Source organism: Gallinula chloropus, assembly GCF_964237585.1.
Source record: "Gallinula chloropus genome assembly, chromosome: 4".
Taxonomy (NCBI): domain Eukaryota; kingdom Metazoa; phylum Chordata; class Aves; order Gruiformes; family Rallidae; genus Gallinula; species Gallinula chloropus.
The window spans coordinates 71,194,870-71,212,343 of record NC_140088.1 but is presented as its reverse complement, the minus strand read 5'-3'; the positions used below and the strand labels follow the sequence as shown (position 1 = coordinate 71,212,343).

General features: G+C 38.5%; 1 protein-coding gene across 1 annotated transcript; it reads left to right on the top strand.

The window, feature by feature from the left end:
* Nucleotides 1-4,741: 4,741 nt before the first annotated feature.
* INTS12 (integrator complex subunit 12) lies at nt 4,742-15,456 on the top strand. Its single transcript, XM_084263817.1, has 6 exons — nt 4,742-4,900; nt 6,809-6,961; nt 7,445-7,632; nt 11,318-11,477; nt 12,782-12,934; nt 14,563-15,456. The coding sequence occupies exons 1-6, from the start codon at nt 4,745-4,747 to the stop codon at nt 15,142-15,144; spliced, it is 1,392 nt and encodes a 463-aa protein (XP_084119943.1). The 5' UTR covers nt 4,742-4,744; the 3' UTR covers nt 15,145-15,456.
* The last annotated feature ends 2,018 nt before the right edge of the window (nt 15,457-17,474 follow it).

Genomic DNA, 17,474 nt, shown 5'->3' with positions numbered 1-17,474 from the left:
CGGGCGGTCACCGAAACCTTCTTTCGGCTCTGCTCTCTCTCGCTTTAGCCTTCGAGCAGCCTGTCTGGCAGGCGGTTCCCACCTCAGGGCGCTGAGGCGTGTGGAGCTGCCCAGCCCGCTCTCAGGCGAGAGGCGCCGGGTCCGGGCCTTTGGCCCTGGTGTGTGGAGAACTGGGGAGGTTCAGCTCCTCGTTGCTACAGGGGCTGGAACCGGCAGCACTGGCCCGCGGGTGGGGACAGGAGCGAGGGGGAAACAGACCAAGCAAATAGCAGTGACGTATGCATAAAATAGGAGCTTCAACAACAGTATAGGATATTCTTAGGCTAACGGGTGGTGACATTTTATTCTCTTAAAGAATTTTTGAAGAGTGGCTTTCAGGTAAGAGACCTTTCCTTCGTTCTTAAATGCCAGGCAGAAATCTGTAGCAAGTACAATGGCAAAGAAATGGATCGTGGCTTTGGTGTAAGTAAATCAAAAATTCGGTTTTACCTAAATTTCGTACGGCTATACCTAGGGAATATGTAAGCCTGATGAATTTTGGTAGGTGAAAATAATGAAGATATAATCACTTTACTAGTGACTTTAAACAGACGTCACTGTTCATTTGTTTAACTGCATCTTCAGGCCTGATTTTTCAGATTGAAGCTTGGCAGTGTCTTCACAAAGCTACTCTCTCTCAACTCTGAAAGGCCACAAGATTGGGAGAGGTCCTTGAAAACTGGAGAAAGACAAATGGAAGTTCCTCTTCAAGAAGAGCAATCCAGAGAAGTATGGGCTCGTCAGCCTCACTCCTTCCACCTATGGATAGCTCACAAAACAAGCCATGTATAGGCCTGAGAAGGAGCAGGTGGTCACTTGGGGATAGCCAGCTTAGGATCCACAAAAGATAAATCATGCCTGAACAACTTGATTGTCCTCTATGACAAAAATACTAGATCTGAAGATGACAGGAGTGTTGTATGTCATCTACCATTGGCTTAGGGGGACCTAATAAAAGCCTTTATATACCTGAGAGGAGACTAGTGAGAGTAGAGCCAGTGTTTCTACTTGGGTCCACTGCAGTGGAATGAAAGACAGCACAGGTTGAAACAGAGGAGTCTTCAGTTTGAAGGAAATGAGGACACTTACGTGTTGAGACAGGGTGCCCTAAAGCTTTGTCACATTCCTGTCTTTGGAGGTTTTCAAGATCCAACCATACAGAGATACGGGCAAGCTGGTCTGAATTCAGTGTTGACATTACTTTGAGCAGGAGTTTGTACAGGGTGAACACTTGGGATCCCTTCCAAACTGAATGGTTCCATGATTCTTAAATAATATACTGTTTGTGAAGAGTAGGAAATAGAAAATACAGGGCAATAATGTCATCTTAGGCATTGTGGGTAAACACATTATTGTGTTGAAAGATTAATTTAAACATACAGTATAAAGTCAGTATAAAGTATGCTGTAGAATGGACTGTAAAATGAAGGATACTAATAACTCCATAGCAGAAGATTTTACTCCAGTCTTCTAAAATTCTTTGGAGAAGATGTCAAATAAATAAGAACTGATTAATACAGTTGTCCTGATTAATACAGTTGTCCACACTACTAAAGTGTGTGAGTTTTGAAATATCCTTTGTGGGAGATAATTAGGACTTGATTCATGACAACATAATTTCTCAGTTAAGATACTGAAACAAAAGCTGAAAATAGAAGTTTGGTTTTTTCCTGTTTTTAGGATTTTCCTTTATCTGCTTTATTTAGACATTAAATCTGAAAGTTTTAGGCATTATTGGTAAATAAGCAAAATCTGCCACTGTCGCATAGCAAGATAGAAAATCTTGATGAACAGGAGGATCCAAGGGCAAGGGGAAAGTGAATTTATATTAAGGTGGTAAGTTAAACTAATTATTAACAAACAGGGCAGTGCATCGGAAGGAATTTTGTGCTACTGGTCATGTTACTGAGGTTTAAGTTAACTGCTACAAATGTTGAAGATAGCTGAAAAGGTTATACGAGTGAAAATCCTTTATATCACCCACTGATGATAAAATCAACGTCAGTGAAAAATAAAAGTATTGCTGAGTTTATAAATAATGGGTTTCCCTTTGACACAGTCCCCTGCAGCATCCTTCTTGCTAAGTTGAAGAAATACGGCTTTGATGGGTGGACTGTCCAGTGGATAAGGAATTGACTGGATGGTCACATCCAAAGGGTGGTGGTCAATGGCTCTTGCTATAAGCTGCTGCATAAAGGGTAGTGCCATGCTTGCTTTTCCCCTGCTTCTTTTTCTTAAAATGCTGATGAATTATTTTCTGTACAAAGATTCCACTTCAAGAAGGCCAAGGAGTGCTGTTGTACAAAATAACCTTATGGCATCATCGTTAAAACACTATTCTTGTGCCAAGACCATCAGGTTGCTATGTGCTGACGTCACCACCAAAGAAGCAGTTTATGAATTAATGTAATTGGATCTTAGGTTTATAAGTTTCAAGCTGCTGTTCTGATAAGTAAACATCTGGAAAAGACCACTACCAAAAGCAATAATTTGCCTTTTGGACTAGGTCAGTTACTGGCATTAGCCTGTTTGACAGTTGTGTTATAGACTGGTGAGGAGACCATATTTATCAATTAACCTTTTTCAGACGATGCTATTTTTAATACAATTTATGCCTAAACTTAAACTGTTTAATAAGCTCAGTTTCCTCCCTTCTCATAATAAATTTCATGTGTTAGTTATAACTGCAGTAGCCAATGAGGTTATAATTTACCCTTGAGAACAAAGAAGGAATTGATGCAGTTTCATATGCAAATGAAAAAAAATACAGAGAACCCCTTTGAAATTTGGATTTTAACAGTTCCTTAAGAACAGATATATTTAAAAAGCTAGAGCTGGAAATAAATCTGAGAAGTGCTGCTTTCAGGACGATGAAAATGGAATTAGCGTGTTTACACTTGTTCTCTAAATAATACAGGCATCCTCAATTGGCTGCTATTGACTGTTGAGGCTATCCCTTCTTTAAGCACACACGTATATATTGCTAGAAGTCTTAGAAAAGATTTAAAGGATTGTTACTTTTTTATAGACAGGAAATTATTCTGAATTTCTGAAATTGGTGGTTTAATGCTGCTGTTTTCATTCCACAGAGGGTTTAGCAGAGTCCTAATCTAAGATTATATGGTACTGAAACCTGGAAGGCATATTCACACAACAAAGAAATGGGGAGATAAGTTGCCTCCTGAGTTCTGTAGGTAGGCTAAAAAATTATCACAGGTAGATACAGGAAAAAAAAGAGGGTATGTGCTTGCCATGCACATTGAATTCACTTCTAGTAAACACCAGAGAGAGACTGAGTTGGCTGGATGGGGCTTGCACTGCAGTCTGCTTGATCAGTGATAAAGCAGAGTAACTGGTATGTAGTACTTACTAGCAGAAGTTCTGTGGCCACCAGAAATGATTTGACAAGTAGCAAAGATTAAGGAAGAGAGAAGAGGCTCTTGAAGAGGATTCTTAACTCTCTGCTGGGTCCATTGATAAAATCCCTATGAAGTCTACTCTATGTCAAACTCCTTGATGATTTTAGTCGAGCCAATTCTCTGGTGTCTCGTGAAAGCTCAGCATGAGATAAAGATTCCTGGAGACTTCTAGGCAAGTGTTGAGGGAGCAGTCTGACATTGGTGTTTTGGCCAGAGAGGTAAAAGTTCACTGCCTTGAATATCAAAAGCAATTCATCAGACAAAACCTTGGAAGCTGCAGCTGAAGAATCTGTCCAAGCAGTGCTTTTGAGCAGAACTGATGAAAGCATTTTCAAGAATGTCTTCTAGCTTACTGTATTTTTTTAAAAAAAAGGTCTTTTCATCCATTTTGGAAAAAAGTAGGAAGTTTTTCTTCCTATATTATTTCTTAAATTGTTAATTGTTAATTATGGCTTAAGTTAGATATCTATCTTTGTAGGGACAATTTCTGATGTAAATGCAATTCCTTAGGACTTTTGCTAAATCAACAGAGATAGCTCTGGAATGTAGGAATGTATTGTTGTGAACAATTAAATTAATTCCTCGTTTTATTCCCTTTACATTGACACTGGTGCATCTTGGAGCTCTGGAGTGCTGTCAAGCATGTAACCTAAGCTAGCATAAGAGGTCTTGGATAAATTGCAGTCTGAGTTAAAATTTTCTTACTGTTTGAGCTAAACTTAAAGATTATATATTTTTACAGTTTTGTATAGATACATTAAAAATCTGAATGCTAGCTGGTTTATATCTCTTACATACTATGGTACAATTAGCTGTTCTTTTCCAAGTTTCAAAAGTTAATTTTTCTACCAGTAGTATTTTTGGTTGTTATTCTTAAATGAGCAATGAGATAGAAATGACTGGATGTGCAAATAATGGTAAGGAGAAGGGTAGTTGCTTTTCTTGAAGTTTACACTCCTTTGTATACTTTTCAATATTCTGTATGTATGGAATATTGGATCCATTTATGTAAGTATGATGTGTTTAGTTTCTGAACATCAGAAGTGCCAAAGCACAAATTTGACATAATTTCAGAGGTAAAGCCAAATTCAAGTTCTACAGCTCTGAAGGTCACAATCTTCTAATGATGGCAATGAATTCACATATCATCCTTGCTGTGATTTTTATATCATTTAATTAAAAAAAAAATCTTTGAGATAGAGACATGCTGTTTGAGTTATGCGCCACGTGAATGAATTGTCATTGGTTTGGTTTTGTTTCATTTTTCTTCTTCCAAAGGCACCACTATGGCTGCTGCAGTGAACTTGGAGCTTGATCCCGTTTTTTTGAAAGCTCTGAGCTTCTTGCATTCGAAGAGTAAGGACTCTTCGGAAAAGCTGAAAGCGCTTCTAGATGAGTCTCTGGCCAGAGGAACAGACTCCAGTTACCGTCCATCTCAGAAGGTATTGAAGAGCATGGGTCATTTTTGTGTACATTGTTAAAGCTTCCCCTATTCCTAGCTCATCTCTTATAGCTGAAAAGTTAAAATAATCAGAAATTGAGGAGAAAGAATTAAGTAATTCACGTGTTCATAATTCCTCTTTAATGCAACCCTAACCCATTTGATTAATTTAAGTGAATGGAAAGAAACCTCTCTTTACCTTGCTGATGTACCAAGACCTGTAAAAGATTCCACACCATATTGCAAATGGCATTTTTGTTAGTAAACTGTCATACACAGTATCTAAGATGCATCCAAAATTATGGATTTCTCCAGTTACAGTCAGAGCTGAAAGGTCTTTAAAATGCACAGTATTTTTGCCACAGATAAATACGAACCAAAGCAAGCAGTTTGCTCATTAAGCTGGATCTCTTTTCTTGAAATTCCGTTAATGAAGTCATATGAATGAAAAACACCAAATGGTTCAAAGCAGAAATTATTTGCGGGCTGAAACCATCACCTTCCAATAGACAAAGGTTATTTTTTTATCTACTGAAAATAGCTAACTACCTGCTAGAGAGAATATTTGAATATGAGATTAGTGTATGGAAATTACCAAGTGAGGGCATCCTCATCTTGCTCTGTATTGCCATGTGGATAATGAGGTAGTGTTCTCCCCAGGATGTCTAGAAGTCAGATTGGTTTGTTCTAACGATGGTCTGTTAAAACTGATACATTAGTAACATTTCATTTCTACATGTACATGGTTCCAAATAACAAAAATACACTATTACTACTACCGTGTATGTGACACTTATAATGTCCTTTCAATTCAAATTTCGAACTCCCTGAAACCTAAACTCTGGTTCCTTCTAACATGGTGTCTCGGCTGTCAGGGGCCCTCTATCTCAGCTCAAAGAAGCATTGGTTTGTAGTTTAAAAAGGGAGCAGGGAGCCAAATAATAGTACAGAGAGGCTTGGGAAGCCAATTCTAATAACATTGTGGCTGGTGCTCACCTGCCCTCTAGTGAGATTGAGGCTCAGGCCAGAGGAAGGTATCTTTTGTTCCCCTCTGTTTGGTTTGTCGCCAGAATCAGCAGCACTGCAAAGCTCAAAAATGTAAAAAAAGTACAAGAATTCCTTTCCCTGTATTCTCAGGCTGCAGGATAATTTGTGGTTGACCATGAAATCCAAGACAGAGTAAGGAACACAGGATTACTACGGTTGGACAAATAAGGAAATCCATTTCTGACTCTAGATGCAACAGGAAGTCAGCAAATTGGGGAGGAGGGTTGGCTGGGAAGGTATCTCAGAACCCATCCCAGTACACAGCAGAAAATGACTTCCTTTTTAACAAGCTGGGGGAGTACCTTGCTCGTGTGTGTTGCTGTGATCAGTCACTCATCTGCAGACTCATTTTCTTATTATCCATTGCGGACATGAATGCATCATTAATAAGAACTATTGATTTCTGTTGAGATCTAAATTTATTAATCTGATAGGTGAATATGTATGGAGATTCAGATGATTTCTCAATGAGGGAATCCAGTATTGATGTCTGGTGATGTCAGGTGTCAACTTCTGGTTTTAGTTTATGTTGAATTTTGTCCTCACAACTATCTGTAAGTTTGTGTTCATTATCTCTTTGAATTTTAGAAGCAGGAAAGTTTTCCTCTTTAATTAATGTTCCAAAGAGGATTCGTCTTTGGAAAAAGAGAACCTTTTCCTCTGGAAGGTGAGCGATAAGGGGAGATTTTAATAATTGCCTGGAGCTTAAATGCACTAATTTGTCAATGTGATGTGAAAATATTTAAGAAGTGTTAAAAAAAATGCTGTGTGACATGTTTGTCTATCCTGTTATCTAACTAATTGCAAACTAGGAAGTAACTGAAATGTAGGGTTTGCCTTCAATTTTCGTTTCTGTTTTTAGGAAGTAGAGCAACCAAAAGTATCTGTTACCAAACCTATTTCCAGTAAGCAAGAGCCTAAAGCTTCTTCTAATCTGCCTGCTGGCAACAACAATGGCAAGAGCACTGCATCAGAAAAGGTGAAAAAAGAAACAGAAAAGAGATCTGCTGATAAAGTAAGTGATTTTTGTTCTATAATGAATTAATGTGGTTAATAAGATGCTTTAGACAAAAGCTCTCCTCTTTAACCTGTGTGAGTCAACTCATCTAATTGGGCATAGCGTATGAGCTACATTGTCCAGTCACGTTGCTGTTCAGGCAATCCAACAGAAGTCTTGTTATAATTACTGTGTGAATGTTTTCCCTGCTTGTTGCAGAGGGGTTGGACTAGATGACCTTTAAAGGTCCCTTCCAACCCAAACCGTTCTCTGATTCTGTGGCATTCCCACAGCTTTTTCCAAGGGTTTTTGTGAAGTACAGAAAGTGTACTTGAGCTTCTAGTTAATAAATATTTTGATGAAATTACCTCTCTAAGGAGTATGTTGCATGTATACAGTGTAAGGTACACCTTATACTGCTGACCTAATCGTTCCAGTCATTTTCTCATTTTAATACCCGTTCGCTTTTGCATTTTCACCTCCTCTGTGTGTGTGTAATAGATAAAAGGCGACACCGCTGAAGGAGCTGACACACCAAAGAAGCCACGACTAGAGAAGCAAGAGGCTCGTTCCTCTCCTATTACAGTTCAGACGAGCAAGGATTTATCCATGCCTGATTTATCTAGCTTTGAGGAAACCAGTGCTGATGACTTTGCTATGGAAATGGGATTAGCCTGTGTTGTTTGCAGGTAAGTCAACATCGCTTCATCGCAGTTGTGTAATGATCATTGCTTTGGTTGAGTTTGTTGGGGTTTTTTCTGTCTACTAGTGAGTTAATGCTTCCTGTAGTTTTTATTCTGGAAATCACTTAAGCATGATTCCAAAATTAATAATACACTTAAGTATCTTCCATGAATAAGAATGGCTTCTTGAAAATAGAACCTTTAATAAGAAAACCAACTTTTCTATAGGAAAAGTCTAATTTTATTATTTTTTACTTGAAAAGATGAAAAACCTATCATGACAAAGTATTGGGAAACAAAATATGAATGGTTAATGATAAGCATTTTTAAAAGTCTGTTTCTTCTGAAGATGTTATTAGTGGAGTTACTATGAGGTCTGTATGTGTTGCTCCTCTTTTCATAATCATTTGACATCAGTTTTCTCAGTTAACTGCATAAATATATATACCTTGCACTCTAGACAGGTTCTTTTTGCTTTTCAGTAAGGGCTCAAAAATTGTATCTCAGTAACACTCTGTGAACAATACATTGAGTGTTAACAGAAGGATAAAATAAGATTTTGAATATCCACCCTGGGATCAAATCACTCTAATCAGGATTTGGTCTCACAAATTATTTATATCCTTGTAAGTCCCCAGTGCTGCCAAAGGGAACAGTTCGATACTTCCTTTCCTGTCCTGTCTTGTGGCTTTATTGACCACACAGGCTTGTAATCAGCTGAATGAGCTTCTGGATCATCTCTCCACTTGAGTTTTTCAGTAGGTTTAGGTTTCAGTCAGCATAGTGAGTCTGGAGAGAGAGGAAGATAGGACTGGACTTTTAGTAGCAGTAAGCATTTTAGCCTAGCTTAAATTAGTTGGGAAACTGTGCTTTATAACTTTATTCTTCAGTCATTTCCATGGACATTCCTGTTGTGCAGATAAGGAGGTGTCTCCAGTCCATGGAAGACAAATTTCCATTGTTACAGCATTTTTACTGTTAATCAGTTGTATACTGATCACATTTCATGTCACTTTATTCCCTCCCATGTATTAGCTCAAATATTTCATTTCCTATTATAGACCTCAAAAGAGAAGAACAGTTAAAACAAAGTTAAATATATATTCCAGTATTATATTTCTTCCTGCAAACTCAATTTTTTGCTGTCTCCTAAAGGAGCAAAGCCCTATTCAGCAGTATGTTAAAATACTACTAAAACTAGTATGGTATTAAGTGATTTGGCAGGAGGAGGTAAAGTTTTATTTAGATAGCCTTGAGCTGCTGTGGGTTATTAATTCTACATCATCCCTGGCAAAGGCAAATGTGTACAGGCATGATGAGAAATGCCCATGAAGTAAGAAACTTAAAGAAAATGCCAACTGTCTGGTGTGGCCAAGCCTTTGCTTGGAAAAAAACATAGGCCAGGTACGTGATTCCACTGTCTGTTCCACAATCAATGTTTAACCTGGCTGCTGAAGGCGTTGCTTCTAGCTAATCATGGTCACAAACTCCTGGTGCTCTTGCAAAAGATTCATCTATCCCAGCGAAACTAAAATAGCTCTCATTAGGCTGATGCCAGAGGGAGGGAGAAGTACAGCAAGGAAAGAAACAACCCATTAGAGAGGGGATGGCAACAGTCTCCCAAGAGGTGGGATTTATTTTCATTTTATGTGAAATCTTCTGGAACTGATGTCATGTAGTTCTTTATCTCCAGCTCATGCTGGACAGCCTGTTTTTCAGAAAACTCTTGCTTCAGATTTTCTGAATCAAATAGGTTGGTTAGACAGTATTCCACTATTTACTGCATGGCTTTCAACACAGGGATCCTTTTTGGGTTTGGCCATCTTAAGCCAAAATAACAATGTCCAAATACATATGAAATATATGTATTTTACTCTGTAAAATAACTTCAGTGTGAATGGTATTTAGAAAATTACATCTTTTAATAACTCAACCAATTATTCAGTCAATTGTGAATGAAAACAACACGTCCAGTTGCAGAGTAGGTGGATTCACAAATGCAAAAGAGTGCATTTGGATATTAACTATTCATTTTTTAGATATGTAAAAGCTAAAGTAGAGACATGAAGTGTTTCTTCAAGTTTTGCATTTGTCAAACGCATTTTCATAGTAATTAGGAGTATTGATCATTGATGCATGAGGTGTTTTTCTCCTTGCTATAAAGGAGAGAGGGAGCATTACAATAACTTTATCCTCTCCAATACTTACAGATCTTAGAAAAATAAGGCCCCTCAATAATGGAGAAGAAATAATACATGCAGTTAGCAGATGATAGTGAACTCTGTCTCTCAAAAAAAAAAAGTCTAAAATAAACCCCAAGTTTTGAAAGAACAACCTTGCTTTTTATGAATGCTTCTTTGTTTGCTTGTTTTCTGAAGGTAAAAAATAATTAGGTTGGTTTCTGAGTTACCATATAATGTAAAAATAAGTTTGGATTAAATTGTTTCTGGGAATGAAGAATTTATGATTTTGGTTTAGGTTTTTTAATCAACCTGGGATTGTTTGTTGTCATTTTAAAATAGGGTGAGTCACCTTCCTTGAGACATGTCACTGAAACATCACTGCTTTGTTCTGACCCCATCTATTTAGGAATAACAAACAAACAAAAGGCTCTTGAATTATCTTGCATCTAAAATAATGGGCCCTGGAATTTCAGAAAGTTTTCTCACTTTTTGAGTAGCCCATTTAAACGGGAACTATTTTTTAGAAAATGTTCTAGCATCCACATGGACAATACCTTCAGACTTCATTTTCCTGTTATATAAAGAAATAAGATATTACCTTTCCCCACCCATGTACAAATAGAGTTTCCATGGTTACCTGCGTACCTGCTCTTCAGGGATATGAGCAAAAGCAGCTTAGCAATTAAATAGCCTGATTTGTCATCTGAAAGAAGAAATCATTAGGAAAGTGGTATTTGGCTAATTCACAGACATATTCCCAGTCATGTGTATATCACTAATTTGTCATTTATACAGCGTGATTACTTTCACCAGAGGCCCACACAAAATTAAGTCCTCATCACCAGCTTACACGTTTGCTTCAAGGCAGGACAGCACGGTTAATCCTTTCTATTCCATCTTCCCATGACTCTGGTATTATCTTGAATTCCAAATGTCTGTTTGTGTAGTAGGGACCAAAAGAACGGTTCATAAAACCATCTTAAAGTAGCATACACCTTGAATGATGATGCCTTTAAATCCTGTAGCTGAAAGCATACTTACAGGCTTGTCAGTGAGAACTCAGTTGTTCCTGAACTGTATTGCTCTATGGTTTACAGCAGAGTTATCCAAATGTAGACTAGGCCCTCTCATACTAACATGATGAGGAAGAAGTAATTGGTATGTGGTAAGGTATCTCTTAACATCCCCAGGTGAAGCAAAGCAGGTGAGACTGAAATTTCTAATATAAAAATCCAACAGGGAAATCAAGTGTCATAAACATGTTTAATGTTATAGAAGTTTTAGATTTTCTTGGGAGAATTTACCTTTAAAAATGCAAAAATTCTAAAATAACTGTTAGAACTCATTCAGGAAGCAACGGAATACAATTCATTTGCCACAGGTAGAAAAATCTATGTGAAAGCAAAAATATTTTTAGGTTTTATCTTAAACCTTGCAAAATTTGCAACAATTGGATAATCCTTTAAGTGCTTTCTCCCGTAATCTGTTCTTAACTATTTGCTCTGCAGGCAAATGACAGTTATTTCTCGGAATCAGCTAGTGGAGTGTCAGGAGTGCCATAATCTCTACCACCAGGAATGCCATAAACCTCAGGTGACAGAGAAGGAAGTGAATGATCCTCGACTTGTATGGTATTGTGCCTGCTGTACCAGGCAGATGAAGAGAATGGTACGAGTCAGTTTTTTGTCTTGTATGAGCACTGTTTGAATACAGCGGGCTATTTCTAATATTTTATGGGTTGAAGAAATCTTTGTAAGCATCTTGGAGAATCATTTTTCTCATCTGTGCTTCCCATGCTACTGCTTTTTTGTTGTTTGATTTTTTTTTTAATGTAGCATCTCAGAATATTCTGTAGTGCATTGTTTAAACAATGCTTTTTAAAAAGCAGAAGTTGAGTAAAGGAGAGTGAAATAGGATTTTTTTATTTTTTACTTGGCAAGCAGCAGTTGAAAACCTTTTTTTGTTTGGGTTTTTTTTTAATTTTGGGTGATAGTCAGTTTTAGTATGTGTCTACTACACAGCCTGACCGTTTTAGTTTTCTTCTCAGCTTTAGACATGAATCGTTTTTCTGTAAGACAAAAGTGCAAATTTTCCTCCATATATATGAAGTGCTGAGTGTTCCAGTTTGACAGTAGGCTGAGGGTAGCACGTTCCTGGAAAAAAATCCCTTTATTTTGATTGATCTGCATGTTAATTTATTGACTAAACAGACTATTTCTGATGCCACAGGAATCATGTTCATCTCATCGCAAAAAAAAACCCATCAGAGTAAGAAAGCATCTTTGGGTGCACGAAACATTAACCATTACTTCACACAACTTTAGTTATCACATTTTAAAAATCAAACCCTTTTGTACAGCAGAAAATGTCTTCATTTTTTAACTGTTCTGTGATGTTAGCAAATTGCTATCTGTTGAAACAAGAGTTATCTTCACTGACTGAAGTACATGATTATTCTGATGATCATTAGGCCTTGAACTCAAAGGAGCATTTGCTTGAGGTCAGTTATTGCACAGAATAGCCACTGTAGCCTTTCAACAATTCCCTTCAATATGCCCTTTCCATTTTTGTTTCAGCACAAATTCTACCTTTTTACCTACCACTGCTTAGCAGGTTCCTTCAACTCACATTCAATTACTGCTGGACTATGGCCCTGTCTTCCTCAAATTCACCTGTCTTGGCCTTATTTCGGTGAGGGCCCAGTGCTTTCCTGTCACCAAAGTGTTAACACTGCCTCTCTTTCCACACTGTAATGGCAAGTCCTATTCTTTCTGGCTCAACTCTTTCCCCAGTACCAAACACAGCACAACCTCCACAGCTCCTATTACTTTATTTGCCAGGCACTTTTGAACTTTAAATGGTGAAGGCTGGATTGCAGCCTGATAACGCTCATGCTTTTTGTTAACAATCAAAACAGTCAATGTTACAGGGCCCATAACTAATTTGGGGTTTTTCTTCTACCGCTTACACAGGCTCAGAAGCCACAAAAACCACCTCAAAAACCAGCTCCTGCCGTGCTTTCAGTTGCACCAGCCCTGAAGGATCCATTGGTCAAGAAGCCAGAAATTAAGTTAAAACCTGAGACCCCACCAACTTTTCTAGCATTCAAGAGAACAGAAGTCAAGGTAATGTAGCTTAAATTTTCCAGAGAAAGAGTTTATATTTTGCTATGTAGATTATATTTTTTTCAATTAGACCAATCTTTTCTCACAAGAGCCATGAATGAATGTAGTCTGCTACACTATGTGTACTGAGTTGTGCTATAGCACAGTAGGTTTTTAGTTTCCCGCACTAAGATGAAAGAGTGGGAAGAAAAAACTCAGTTCAGTTGAATCCCTAAAGCATCCAGCTCTTGACTGTGTTTTACGTTACAAGGGAGAGAAGAGAATTTACTCTAGGGATTTTTTTAATGACATTTTATATAAGTAGAAATCCACATAATTGTATAAAAGATATGATTTGCTCTCTGTGGTCATGTAATATATGTGTTATTTTGGTAGTTAAAAGGCTCCTTCTCGTGATAATAGGGAAACTAGCTGGCTCTGAGAGATCTAATTTAGGAGGCTGGTCTTTCTCATATGTGTTTCCTCTTGTTTCTGCTTCTCCGGGTTAGTAATAATTATTGCAAGTTGGTCAGAGGTGGAAAACCAGGAACAGCATAATAAATAACAAAGCATGGCCCTTGCCTAGGAAAACACATCTGTAACTCGGAGTCAAAGTAATTTTTCATGTGCTGAAAGTTATGCTTGCCATTGCTCTGCCTGGATGTGAACTGTCATGAATAATAGGATGGCTATTGCTCAAGCACTTACACGTTTGAATAACTTTTTTCACTTCAGCAGAGCTATTTGTGTGCCTAAACAGGTTGTAAGAGTGATACGTGATTTCATCCATCTTCTATACTAGTTAAAAACTGTTAAAAACTAGTTAAAAACTATTAGGGAAGGGGTGTTACTTAAATAGAGGATTTTAATTTCCATTTTGACTTTGAGTTTGGTATAACTCTAATAATGCCATGTGTGTATTATCTCCAACTGAAAGCTGGGAATGATAGGTTTTGAGGTGTGGGAATTGCAGTTAAGGTATAGCATTTTGCAGGCAAAGTAAACTTCCTTTGTGTGAGGTTTGTCTTTTCACTGCCTAAATGGGAAGACTAGAGGAAAGAAGTCAAAAAGTTTAGGTTTGGTTTCGGGTTTTTTGATGTTTGTTTTGTTGGGTTTAATTGTCTACGTAATACAAGTTGTTAGGAACCAAGACAGGGTGGAGGGAAGAAGGAAAGGCAAAAGTCTAGGTGCTTCTACTTTGACCAAAAGACCATAACACGTCTAGTTCCTAATTGCTCAGGGTCCTATTTTTGTCTGAGCATCTGTCATCTTGTTAAAAAGTGACACTAGGTAACAACAGTAAACAATAAATGGTAGTGGCTTCCCTCCCTTCTTATGTTTCACAGATTTGGTCTTTTTGTTATTACTTCAGTTAAACCATCATTTAGAGTTTATGGGAGGAATCACAGTGTCGTATGGTAGCCTGGTAGCTGTTTAGAAGACAAGGTAATACTGGTTTTATGTGGCTGGGAAATTAAAAGTTGTCTGCACCCAGCATCCTTTCCTTTTTTTGTTAATACTTCTAACAGTAGTGACCAGTGATGAAATCTTGTCTGCTGGGTGTTCCTGGGGGAAGAACTTTGTCTGTTTCTGCTGTGATGTTTCACAAATAGATGTTGCTATAATAAGAATGCTTTATGTATTTTTAGACCTCAGCAGCAGTTTCAGGGAACTCGGCCAGTACAAGTGTTTCCTCTTCAGCAACCAGTGGCCTCACAGGATGGGCTGCTTTTGCAGCCAAAACCTCCTCTGCCAACCCATCAACTGCCAAACTGGGATCAACAGCACAGAGCGCCAGCGGGAAACCTGCAGCTTCTTCAAATAACCAGAAACCTGTGGGCTTGTCAGGTCTGGCAAATTCCAAAACAGGACTGGGGTCAAAAATAACTTCTGCCAACAACAGCACAAACCCTGCTCAGCTGAAAACTCCTCCACCTCTGACGCTGGGGAAAACCACTCTCAGCCGTTCAGTAAGCAGTGACAATGTCAGCAAAGTAGGCCTCCCCAGTCCCAGCAGCGCTGCGCCGAGCACCAGCAGCCCAACGAGCAGTGGGAATGGCAACAGTGGGACTGCTGGTAACAGTGGGAGCAGCACAAGCAAAACCACAGCAGATACTGGAAATCAGTCGGCCTCCCTAAAAGGCCCGACTTCTCAGGAATCTCAGCTCAATGCTATGAAACGGTTACAGATGGTCAAGAAGAAAGCTGCTCAAAAGAAACTGAAGAAGTAGTGTGGCTGCTGGTTGTGTTCTGTAAAACAGCAGCATTGGTGTTTTTCTTAAAGAAAATTCCCCAGTTACTGGACTGAAGCAGTAGTTAAATCAGGGAAGCACTACTGTTCCTTCTGACTTCACAAATCTATGAATCGGATGTGTTGGAGGACTTCACTATTACATGCTCCTGGTTTTTAGCTCAAAGAACTAAAATTTGAAATTGTAAAAGTTGCCTAAGAAAACAGATGTATGTGACCACTTAATAAATTGAACTTACTGAAACTACCATTCTTAAACATTATTAATAAAACCTATTATTAATCTGGGAAATGGCTGCGGTGTTTCTTTCACCCTGTTTTCCAATCCTTAGGCTTAAAGTGCTTCACCTGTTAGTAGTTGTCTATACTGTGCAGTTAATGGTTTATCCCAAACTCTGCCGTTTCTTAGAGAAAAAATATTTTTTCTTTTGAACAATTAAAAAAAAACTAACTGTTAAAATTCTCACTCAATATTCTATTTAAAGTTGCATATTTTGATTTTATACAGTGAGAAACTTCATGGCTCACTGGTGGTGTAATTATCTGAAGGAGGAGAAAAGAGCATTGGCAGAAGATAAGTGGTCTCTAACCTTTAAAAAGAGTGAAAGAGAGCCAAGAGTTTTCAAGCTTTCTTAATATTGTCCTGTTGAATACGGATGGAAAATAAGTGGTAAGCATTGTATATTCAAATTAAAAGCACAGTCTGATTGATTCATGTTGCTTTGAGAGAGAAGGAAAAAACGAGAAGGGAAGGAAGGGAATTGTGTTAGGTGTCAGTAAGTTAGATGCCTTTCTGGCACATGTGAAACACATAAGACTCTTTGATGACCTCAATATTCCATGCTGTTAAGTATTGCTATAAAATTCACAAGCCTTTCATGTTTCAAAGCAGTATTGCCTGCCAACCTATCTTGGAAAATGAAGCCTCTGGTCTCTTAACTGTTCTACCGTAGCCTGTATGATGATTATTTAAAATTATTGCTTTCTCTTACAAGGAAGGAGCAGAAGCAGAAATCTTTTTTGTAGTTAGTGTTTTTTTTTTTTTAGTGTTGGTCACTGTCCAACATTTTGGATAAATAAAAGCCCTTTTCTAGCCCTGTCAGCTGGTTTCTAAATAGTGGGGGGAGAGGTGGTGGTGGTTTTTAAAAAAATGCCTATTGCAGAGTGTTTTATATCAGCTGGAAAATCTTTTCCAACAATTTCTGTAGGAGATAGCGCAGGTCTTCCTTCATGATACTCAAAGTAGCAATTGGATTGTGTATGTTCTAAAAGTTCCTTTGCCCTTCCTCTTGTATTTCATAGGGAACACTGCTCACGGGTGCTGTCCCAAATCTGCTGGAAGATCTTGTACTTGCATTTACTAGCAACTGTTGCAGAACTTCTAACTGGATGTTGGCACTTGGTATTTCAAGGCTTGTATGTAGGTGGGTTTGAGCCAGGAGAGAAGGGTTGGATTCCCAGATGCAGTTTGAAGAGAAAGACCAGGAAATGGAGTAGTTCCTTAGTGGATTTCCAGGTGTCTCAGTTAAAATACATCAAATATATTTGTAATAGGATGAATTTTTAAATAGAAAGGGTTGCTTAGAGACCTGAATATGTTCCTTTAGCTCTTCATGAAAATGAGGGTTTGTATCTTGCTTTCATAAAGAATAATGAAAAAAATTGGGGTTTTTAACCCTGCATAGGAAAAGCTTTTTTGTTATGCTGAGCGATGTGTATTCAACACAACTTTTATGGGAACTGTCATATGTCTGTTTCTGTATCTGTGTCACAGTGCTACTTAGTGTCTCAGTTCCAGGAGCAAGTGAGGTAAATGCTGCAGGATTGTTGTGAGAGAGAAGCTGCCTGGGCAGAGTCGCATCCAGACACCAGAAGTGTGCAAGGTGACTTGTATCCTAGGGGCACCTTGGGTCCCCTGCCAAACTGCTCATAATACTCTCAACTTGAATTGGGGATGGGGAGGGAGAAAGGAATCCATTTCTGCACGTGAGTGTTGTTCAAGCTGAACACATTAAATTCCCACTTCCAGGGCCTTGGGTGGGATCAGGATTTGTCCCTCTTCATTTTGCAGAACATACGCCTCACCCCGAGCGCCAGCATGCTCATATGTTCAGCCCATCTGCTGCTCCAAAGGAGGTTCCCAGGCACTGTGACTGCCTCTTGGGAGCTTCCTGCAGAGGCATTTCTGGCACTTCCCTCACCAGACCTAGCTCTCACACCCACAAGCCTCCCTTCAGTCATTTCTGTGCATCCTGATGGATTGTTACACTCCTTCCAACTTGTCCCAGCCAGCGGCAGATTATGCTTTAC

Excerpts from the sequence above, each read along its gene's own strand:
- INTS12 (XM_084263817.1), top strand. The coding sequence starts at position 4,745 with ATGGCTGCTGCAGTGAACTTGGAGCTTGATCCCGTTTTTTTGAAAGCT. Across the intron at positions 4,901-6,808 it reads GTTACCGTCCATCTCAGAAG|GAAGTAGAGCAACCAAAAGT; the intron begins GTATTGAAGAGC and ends TTCTGTTTTTAG. Across the intron at positions 12,935-14,562 it reads TCAAGAGAACAGAAGTCAAG|ACCTCAGCAGCAGTTTCAGG; the intron begins GTAATGTAGCTT and ends ATGTATTTTTAG.